This window comes from Frankliniella occidentalis, unplaced genomic scaffold (assembly GCF_000697945.3).
Source record: "Frankliniella occidentalis isolate FOCC.00 unplaced genomic scaffold, Focc_3.1 Scaffold81, whole genome shotgun sequence".
NCBI classification, from domain to species: Eukaryota; Metazoa; Arthropoda; class Insecta; order Thysanoptera; family Thripidae; genus Frankliniella; species Frankliniella occidentalis.
Window position 1 is genome coordinate 668,871 of NW_026267211.1, and position 10,666 is coordinate 679,536.

Sequence of the window (10,666 nt, forward strand, 5' to 3'; positions counted from 1 at the left end):
TCGACGCGCTGCAGCCCGGGTCGAATTCTGGCCAAAAACACGGAACAAGTCCCATAAATGGACCTAACCTAACCCCCGCGCGCCCAAGGGGCTCTTTTAGTGGCCATTTTCCGTGTTTCGGGCCAAGAGCCGACCCGGGCTGCAGCGCGTCGAGGAGGTGGACTTGACCCGACCTGAACGCGTGCAATCCGGGAGACCAAGACTTTTAAAGCAGGACCGAGTTCTGAACCTTCCGCTGGCAAGTGGAGCCGATAGCCGAGTGGCGAGCGCGCTGGGGCGGGGAGCGCATGGCCCTCTCGGCCCTGGGGTCGAGTCCCGGTCGGGGCGAACATTTTGTTGTTGTTTTTCTTTCTTGGTGCGGGGTGGGTGGGTTGCTGATGAGTAGGCGGTCAAGTCCACCTCCCCGTGTCGGCTGGTCTTTTGTCATAACCCTTGGCCCCCGCGCCGCAAACTACTAAATAGGGAAAAATGAGCCTCGGTCAGTATTCGAACCGACAACCATCCGCGTCCCGGACGCGCGCTCTACCAACTGAGCCAATGATGTGGCTTTTGAATAGGTGAAGCGGGTGAAGCTTATCTCCGCTGTGGCTCACACCCCGGCTGGCAAAGGGGAAGAAGGGTTCCGTCGAATAGATTCGAACCAGCGACTTTTTGCGTACCGGCCCATCACATCAGGTGTCGCACGGCTGTAAAGTCATGCCCAGCGGAGCGCGAAAAAGTTCACCCGGCCGAGTTTCGAACCAGCGATCGGGCTCATACCGGGCCCGGACGCTACCGACTTGGCCACGACGGAACGATACAGAGCACAACTTTCGGCGGCATCCACATCTCAGCTGTAACTGACGCCCGAAGAGACTTGGCCAGCAGAGCAGGAAAAATTGTCGCGGACGGGATTCGAACTACCGACCATCCCCACGATCTGCCAACGACCACGCTTTAACACGCTCGGCTACCAGCTTGCTCCTTCAGGGCCGAGGTGTGAGCTCGGTCCTGCCTAAAGGGAGACAAAAAGCGACAAAGAAAAAATTTGCCTCGCCCGGGAGTTGATCTTAGGGCCGACAAATTTGGTTCGGATGAAGCTGCATGCGGTCATGTCGTCTGTAGCTACAACTGTTTAACCACAAAAGGGGCGTGTGGTTGGTGGCGTCGGACATCGTATGTTGTCCCATTTGTGACCACATTAGTGTGTCCATAAACACTACCACTTGTCGCCGCGACACGAGTTGTAGCTTGGACGCCTGCGAGGTAGGCCACGGATTCTCTCTAAGGCGTCTGTCGTGACGGGGACTTTGGGTTTAGGCTCCTTTTGACCCCAGGCTCATAAATCCTTTCTAAAGCTAAGAAGTGACGCCGTGTTTATCTAGGCGTGGGTCGATGATTGTCGCTGAAAACGCCTGGAGGGTAGGCAATGCTTTCCTGAATCGGGCCCCCGCGGCCCCCTGTCCCTCCGAGTGCTTGGACAAGGCGAGGGCTTCGGAGAGGCATTGAGATCTTTCTTTTCGCTTTAGTTCTTAGCGCTGTTTACTTCTGGTTGATATTCTAGCATTGGCGGAATTAATGAATTCGTCTATAGACGGTTCAGTTTAAGCTGACTCAGGCACTGTCGGCTGTAGCTACAATCGTGTAGCTTCAAACAGGGACGCCCACAAATAGGGGCGTCTTTTGCAAGCTCTCATAGCGCCTGATGGGTAGGCGACATCTTGTCCGGCAGTGCATGCGTGTACTGCGGGGTGGACTACCCTGCGTCTCGCAGGCGCCTCGCTTATTCCGCAATTTTCGTAATGAATCTGAGCAAAAACCGCGGTGCTCTTTGGACGATCCCTTCTGTTGAGCTTCGTTTAAAAGGTTCCTTTGAAAGGGGTTGCTGTTGCTACCAATCATGAAATATGGTATAGTGCGCTGCAACAGTGCTCTCTTGCCTGTCACCTAGAACCTTTGTAGTCAGAGATGCTGTAGGCCTACGGCGTGGACGTCAAGAGGAACCAGTCTCCTCTCAACCTTTTGTCTGTTCGAAAGCGCCGCGCTTAGACTGACGGACTTTAGGAGAGGGGGGGGGTGCTTTGTTTCGTCTCATATTCCCAACGACGTTCGTGAGATGACAATGTCATTAAAAGGGTTATCGGGCGTAGAAAGACAGAGGGGATGTAGCCCCCTTCCCCCCTGCTCCAGCTACCACCTTCAGCGGCTAGAGGCCACAACTTACTTCCCAAGGACAAAAACGAATTTGCCCCCTGCTGTCTCCAAACGACTGCCCCCTTCCCATCTCATCTTTCTTTCCTTCCATTGACACATCTGAAGAGAGGGCATGAATTGATCATCCCATGAGAATAAGATGGGTCACTCATACACATTCTGCAATACTAGAAATGCTAAATCTTTCAGCGAATCATGCACTTTGCATTTTGATCTTTGCAAAGGATGTAATTTCTTGCTTGATGTGTCTCACTCATACTGTATGTGAAATGCTGCAGTAGTTGCAGTTAAGCATCCCAAAATTGGTTTAGCAGACCTACATTGTTGAGGGTAGGTAAATTAGAACATTCAGTGAGCTGACCACAATGTCATTGTATTTTAATGGATATTCCAACTCCCAGGTTGCCCACACAGCCACACTGAATGCGTTAAGAATTCTTTTATCCTTATCTTTTCATATTGTCTTCCTGGTCCAGTAGTGCAGTGTAGTAGCTTTAGAAAGAGATATTTAGGCTAATCCAGACAAAATTGTTCAATAATTACTTAAATTTATTAAGATTATTTAACACAGTATGACAGTAGTAAACATTATCGCACATCTCGAAACCTCATCACAAGCACAGGCGAATATTATCAAAAGTATATTCACAGTACTATAATATCAAGAAGGGCTACGACACAAACAAGAAAGTACAATTTTGATCTTCTTGCGTTTCTTGCAAAACTTTAAATTCCATCACACTTGCAGTTCAACACTTTGTTTGGATAGAATGTTCCTCTTTGGAGCAGGAATGTGATGGTGACTGGACAGACCCCTCTTCAGCGAAGGATGGCCTCATACAACATTCTCTCTTCAAGGATTGGTTTCAATCAGTGCAACTGATGGTTTGATTCCTAAAATAGCATCAAGATCCTTGTCACCGGTTGATACGTCTTTCTTTTTCGGAAATAACAACCCTTGCTCTTCCAATGCATCTCTACGCTTGGAGATCCAGTAGGCCGCACCCACCATAAGGATGGGGCCTAAAGACAGCATGTCGAGCATCTTCATGGTGGTGGCTGAGTACTTCCTAAGTCCTTTCCGGAATCAAAATTCAGTGACTCCTGTCACAAGTCAAATGTCGAACTAATCCTGGTAGTGGATGTGGAAAAGAGAGGTTAAAGTATGGGCATCCTGTCGTCTGCCATTTGCCATCCACCGCCACCGCCTGCTCGAAAATAGTCACAGAGAAGCAATCGCATTCTTATTGTCATAGCGAACATATTTGACATCGGCGAAACCATGTTGTGAGGCTAGCTCTGAGTAGAATGAAAAAAAAATCTTTAAGTCCAAAATCGCATGAACAGTTCATTAATTATTAATTATCTAGCTGATAAAACTTTTGGTGAATCATTGCAGGGGTAAAATATAATTAGAACGGTTACGAGATGCATGTTTTATTTTAATTACACTACATACAAAAGTTTTAAATAGTACATGACAAAAAAAAATGGATGAATAACTTGTAGATCACTGAGAAAGTATAAACAAGTAAAAATATATGAGAACATGAACCATTACGGAAGCACAAGTACTACAGAAAATGATTGGCAGTTACTTCAGAAAGATTCAACTATAATATAGTTTGATGGAAGTACAATACTAGAAAGTTACCAGAAATGAAAAAAATGAAGAGGAAAAAAAAAAAAGAGACATGAGCACAGGTATGATATAATACAGACAAGATGGACTTCACTCCAAATATTACTATTATATTAGCTGACATTGTAGCCCTTGGTCTAATCTAAAGGTCTACAAGCTAGATTTTGAAATTTAAGGCAGCATACAAATACAGCACATCTGTAATATCACTTAGTTCAAACCAATTAGAAGAACAAAGTACTACAGGTACTAGAGGTAAACAACATAGAGAGGTCGATGATCTTAGATAAAAAAAAAATCAAATGAGGTTTTCAAAAGGTAAAAAATATCTATGACCACAAATTAGTTCATATTTTTTTGTGCTGAATCAAATAACAAAACACAAAACAAAAATACCTCTCCTTATGTTGAACTCTAAAATTGCCAAATCAATCACTAGAAAAGTTCATTCCATTTCTATGAGATAAACAAAGTTAACATTGTGCATAACTTCAATTAACAGAACAGATAAAAATTACCTAAATACCAGGATGCAAGTGCATATGACATATGCAGAGAGGGAACAGTTTGGAATAGATTGAACCACACTCTAACTTTACAAGCTGCCTCAAAGCAGAGAGGATCTGTGTCAATATGACATCAACATGATTCAAAAAAATATTACCAGGACCTATAATTTAAAAAGACTATGTTATTTTTGATCGTTTGCGAGCAATTGCATCCTCAACTGCTTTTAATTGTTTCAATAGTTCTTCTCTTCGGGATGTTGTTTTCTTGACAGGAGGTTTAGCAGCAGCACTTGCCTGAATGAAGAAATATCAAACAAAATTAATTTTGTCATTGATACAAAATACCGTACATAAGAAAGCAACAGCTGAACTGACCTTTGCTGTTTCTGGAGGAGGTGTGGTTTCTGCAGTTCTCTTCTTGCCTGCAACAACAGCACCTAGAAAAAATGATACAATTTCAATGAAAATTTTGATTAAGTGTGGGCAATTTTTCAGCGACCAGATATTGAATTGAGTAACTTACTTCTTCTGGGATCATCTGAAGGGTTCTGTGGGTTAGATCCCGGAGTTTTCAGGGTCAATTTTATTTGTTGTTTCTGGCCAGAAAGCTAAAAACATAAATGACATTTAGTTTTTCCAATACTTCAAATTATTGCACTATGGCCAAACAAAACCAAATCCAGCTTTCATACCTTTAATGCATCCATAGCCTTAACTTTAGTGGACTGTGCCATAAGGCGTTCATCCATCTGAATTTTAGTTTTTGGCTTTGCTGTAGAGATAAGGTAAACAATTGATTTAGATTACAGAGCTGTCTTATTACATTCAGGAAAATGCAAAGGCAAAACTTACGGGGTGGAGTAGGGTCTCTACTGCTAGATGATGATCCCATAGAGCTGGTGTCAGAACTATCACTACTTGAGCCACTGGACTCTGATGATGATGAGCGAGAAGGCTTTGATGACCGTACCTTGGCACCAGCAACTCTACCGGGACTGAAAAAAATAAAATCAAGTCCAAATTTTAATGTCTCAAAAATTAACCATAGATCAAAGGTTAAGGCAACAAAAATTAGCAGTAGCAGCTTACCCAGCAGTAGAAACAGGATTAGTACCAGATTTACGAGTGGCACCTGGAGAAGGAGGTCTGGGTTTTCGGGTAACTGAGGCAGAGGCACCAACATGACCAGACCGTTTGTCATCAGGAGTTCCAACCCTTGGTCCTGAAAAACCAGCATTCAAGATATAGAATAATTAAATACACAACACAATTTTAACATTTGTCATTCCACTTTTTCAGATGAAAGAGTGATCTCCTCACCTCGTGCTCGTGGGTCTGGTGGATTCCGCCGCTGTCTGGACTGGGCAGGACTGCCGCCTTTACCGGGACGTCCTGGAGCTGCTCCTGTTCGCCTGAGGGATTGGGAAGGGTGAGGGGGTGAGCGCGACCGTGAACGAGAACCGGACGCGGAGCGCGACTTAGACCGAGATCGGGATCTTGAACCAGAACGGGAATAAGAAGAATAAGATGACCTAGAAGACCTGCTTCCAGCAAGATAGGTAAATGGTACGAGGACAAGGAATTGAGGGAACAAAAAGTTTTGCGATTAGCTGGTATCAGATGAAGTTTCTTAGAAAAGATATGGATGCATCAAACAATACCTAGAAGATGAGTAAGAAGAGCCTGATGAGTATGATTGACGTCTTGAAGGTCTTGATTTGCGGGCTGTGGGGGATTTTGACCTCATCCATGGGTCAGCCCACTCATCTCCTCTGCCTCCTTTGTGTGGTCCTCCACTTGGCCTAGATAGAAAAATTATGATTTTAATTATCGATACATAGAAAAAATAGGAGGAAGAATGGGTTGAATAATGCAACTTACTTATCATCCTTATATGATGGTTTCCGTGAATGTTGAACGATGACTTCCCGCACAGTGTGAGATTTCTTTTTCTTTTCATATTTGTCAGGATAATAACCTTCATGATGACCTGAAGTGTGCATGTGAGCTCTGTACGCCATATGAGACTCATGATGTGGCCCAGGGTGACGACTGTCATACAAATGTTCCCTGCCATAAGGTTCACGCACATCATCATAGTGCCCACGAGCCCACCTCTCACGACCCTCTCGATGATGCTAAATTTAAGAAAACAGAGTTACAAAAACATTTCAAGGGCTGAATAGCCTGATGAAAGTTATAGATAGATTACCCCATAATAAGGATCCATTGCGTCATATCTGTCGGTGACCACCATCCGATGATGTTTACCCTCCGGTGGCTCCTTTGAACTGCGGCAGACACATCAAAATATTAGAACTGAAGATGAATTTAATCAGAATAAACACAAGATAACAAACTTACTTCCATCGGTCGAGATCATCTTCAAGAGCAGGGCTTGCAGGGCGAGTGTAATAGTCATTTTCTTTATCCAATTCATCTTGGCCTAAGCTCAAGTTCATCTTCTTTTCTTCAAAATCCATGTCAGTCTCTTTTCTTTTAGACGCCTTTCTCATCATTTCTTTAGCAGTTCGAAGACCACGCTCCCATGCAGATTCAACTGCAGGGGCCTCTTCTTTCCGTGAAGTGTACAATGGTCCAACAGGCGCCATCATTGGACGTTCCAAGGGTGGTCGGTATGGGTCCATCATGGACCCATACATGGGAGGTCCATTAGTAGGGACTAAAGGCCGAACCATATCAAACATGGTGTAGTTACCCTTATCAGTAACACCAGGATGAAGAAAACGGCAGCTTGATCCCCATGTGCACTGACCTCGGTTGTAAAATCGACAAATTGGACGGGGTTCCGTTTCTTCAGGTCGGTTTTCATCTTCATCAGTGATTTCACCTTCTTCTACTTCCTCATTATTCAACTCTCCATCATCTCCCTCACTCTTTGCAGTGCTAGGTTCTGGATCTGTCTGAGAGGGCTGAGCAGCCTGAGCAGTCTCACCACATTCCCCATCTTCCTTGTCTTCTTTACTCTGAGGCTCCTCAGCCTCAAAGTCAAGTTGTTCCATTTCATCTGAATGAGAAACTATATCTTTGCGGATGTTTGAAGTTTGAGTAGTACGAACTGGGGATGCTGGCTTCTTCGCATCTTCTCTTGACTTTTTCTTCCGTGATCCCTCATCATCTGAGAGGGAGTCAAGGCTGCCATCACCATTAGCACTGTCTAGATCTGACACATCAGAAAGATCTTCTGCTTTGTGAGGCTCAAATTTTCCTTTCTCTTTTTGATCACCATTTTCTAATAACACTGGGCGTTTCTTAGATTCTGAGGCTGCACCAAATGATGAGGATGATGATATACTACTATTGCCATCATCATCACTGCCATCAGAAGCATTACCCTCGCCCCCACTACTTTTTTTGGACTTCTTTCCATGGGTGCGGCGAGAATAACTTTCTCTGTCGGAACGCTGCTCTCTCACTGGACTACCTTGATGTGGAGATGGAGTTTGGCGTCGGTTTCCAGGGCTGCTTGATGGGGATTGCCTGCCTGGACTGGGACCACTAGCTGCTGACTGGCTTCGTGGACTCTCTCTTGAAACATGTTTAGGACTATGAGATGGAGAGCGCTTTGAAGGACTTCTGGATGGAGAGGGACTTCCAGATGGGGAACGCCTTGAAGAGCTTCCAGATGGAGAGCGTCTTGAAGGGCTTCCAGATGGAGAGCGTCTTGAAGGGCTGCCAGATGGAGAGCGTCTTGAAGGGCTCCTCGATGAAGAATGTCCTGAGGGGCTACCTGATGGGCTATGCTTCTCAGGGAGCACCCCATTACTTTCTGGACTGGGGCTTTTAGAGCGAGACCTCCTTGTGGCATTGGGACTACTGGGAGGAGACTGTCTGGTAGGCGGGCTGTCAGGTGGGCTGTCAGGCGGACTGCGGGGTGATTTTTGACCACTTTTTACACTTCTTTCTTCATCAGATGATGCGTAACCTCCGCTCTTCACATTCAGCTCGCCATCTGATGAGTTTTCTGAATCCATTTGTGGTTTGTGCCGCAAACCGCGAGCCTGCACAAAACATGAAGAGATATTTAAGAATACATCAAATAAAAGTAGCTACTATAAATAAGCTCTTTAAGCCTTTTACTGTTATGAGTTAGACCTAATTGAAAACTTAGAACATTGTTTATATTAACAATCTCACAAAAACAAGCTGGGCTCTTGTCACAGGAACTTGTAAAGGCAGCAAGATATCTCACTTCAAATTGCTGATCACACCCAGCACATGTCAGCAACCAACTCCCATCTTACACAATAGCTTGAAGGATACAGCAAACAATCAGTTCCTTTGGTCGGAGGCAAAGGATTCACACTTATGTTATGAAAAACACTCATGGGTGCATCAAGACATTTTCGGGTTCAAATAAAATTTTCCAACTAAAGAGAGATTAATTTTTCAATAAAATGTTAAGTGCAGCGTGACCCACACCATGGGTCCCAATTACAAAGTATTGCCTACCACCGCCGCACCTAACATGTTAAACAAAACTGGTTGTGGCAATTAATCATTAAAAATGAAAAAGATTGAGTTGAGTCATGTCTTGCAACTCAACCACAGTACGCTTGTGCTCAAATAGACTAGTAAGCATTTGTCAAAACAAAACTCCAAACATATAATATTTAGAGCAATGATAGACAAATATTAATGATAAAAACAGCATTTCCCCAGCAACAACAAACTTGAGCCGACATTGCTCATGTAAGATATGTACTAAATAAACTACATGACTGAATGCAGTACCTACTTCTATCCTTCATTATAATAGTGTGCTCTATAAGCCATAAAGGACATTAGTTAGTTGAAACCCAAACTTGACCTTGTCTGGGTAAAATCCACTGTTGTTTTGTTTTTTAAATTAAAACTGGAGGAAACAGGAGTCAGTGTGAGAGTATGGATACTGTGGTGAAGACGCACATCATGGACTGAACTCAGAGCAGACGGCTAGACAGGATACTAAATGAGATATACCGAAAGCCGATAGCAGCCGTCGCATCAGTGGTCAACTTAACCTATAAGCAGTTTAAGGTACGTTGTACCGAGAGCAACAACTAGGGCATTTCTAACCAAATATAAGAAGTCCATTGAACAGAAAGGTGCCTGTGACATTTTAAAGAAAGCATTCGCATTCGCAGTCTTACCTGAGACCCAGCGTAATAGACGCATCGGGTATCGAGACACCACCGTTCCGCTCTGACCAAGTGGTAACACTAACTTTGCACTATTCGCGTGGATAGACATTTTTCAACGAAACACAACGAACTGAACTCGCGGTAAAACAGTCTTCGGGCACTACTGAACTGATAAACTTTCAAACACAACACAAAAGTAAAGAAAACTTGAGTCTTTTGGGCCTGTAAAACAACTACACGATTAGTTGTCCACCATCTTCACACCGCACTGCTTGGCTTGCCCACCGCACTTTCTTCATGAAACACCATCATTAGAACTCTTCCTACACGCTTCTTACCTTTTCCTACTTTACGTTGTCACAAAGTAAAAAGATCTTCCCTTTAAACTGGGCAGGCGAGTCAATTTCGCCACAGAAAAGGCACGCAAATCGCAGCCACTCCGTGAGGATGCGATGCGGCCTTCCGTCAAGTTCAATGGCTTCCTCCCTTCCTCCCCTCTCCCCCGCGCTCGCTTTGCCGGCCATCGAGTTACTCGCAGGTTAGGGTACGTATTCGCACCAGTGCTGCAAATAATACGTGGTTTAAAGCCACAACAACGAAGAGGGGTAATTTTAAACTGTGGCTCTTTTGGTAAAACCTATTTTTTGGGAAATTCAAAAATAAATATTAAAAAATCAAGCAACTTTTGTAGATTTTGTTAATCCTTTTCGTTGCTCATTCAATGTAAGGTGTGTACTGCCTTGGAGAATGTATGAATATTACGCTGGATGTTTGAAGAATCTGATTGCATGAGCAAATAAGTCATATGTAGGGTCTTTCATGAGCAAGATCCAAGGAGTAATAAGGAATCCAAGTATTTCATTGTCTTTTAAGTTTATTGAAATAGAAAATGCCATGCCAGTTACTTATCACAGATTCACAAATCTTTCCAAATTGATAAAACCAAATTTCTAAAAGCAATCAATGCGCTTGATCAGAAACTTGCATTACAGGTAAATCAATATTGGTTTATGTTCTTACAAACAGCATTTTTGTTCAAATTGCTCTTTAATCATTAAAGTGATTCAAATTTAAAGCAGTCTCTCTCCCTCCTTAAAATCACTCAAGAAAAAGGGAAAAGAGCAATTGCTCAAACAATCTGCGACATAGCAAACCATAATTTTAAAAAGATATAAATT

The 10,666-nt window shown here is 43.7% G+C and overlaps 1 protein-coding gene across 2 annotated transcripts; it reads right to left on the minus strand.

The window, feature by feature from the left end:
• Positions 1-3,614: 3,614 nt before the first annotated feature.
• Positions 3,615-9,995, minus strand: LOC113207828 (zinc finger CCCH domain-containing protein 18). Of its 2 annotated transcripts, none has more exons than XM_026424549.2 (12): positions 9,827-9,995; positions 6,709-8,366; positions 6,557-6,635; positions 6,226-6,482; positions 6,006-6,146; positions 5,665-5,885; positions 5,434-5,566; positions 5,197-5,339; positions 5,037-5,116; positions 4,868-4,952; positions 4,720-4,781; positions 3,615-4,638 (listed from the first exon to the last, which is right to left on the minus strand). In XM_026424549.2, the coding sequence occupies exons 2-12, from the start codon at positions 8,337-8,339 to the stop codon at positions 4,522-4,524; spliced, it is 2,949 nt and encodes a 982-aa protein (XP_026280334.1). In that variant the 5' UTR covers positions 8,340-8,366; positions 9,827-9,995; the 3' UTR covers positions 3,615-4,521. The 2 variants fall into 2 exon arrangements, with proteins under 2 accessions (XP_026280334.1, XP_052124998.1); XM_052269038.1 differs by lacking the exon at positions 9,827-9,995 and adding an exon at positions 9,498-9,813.
• Between the last annotated feature and the right edge of the window lie 671 nt (positions 9,996-10,666).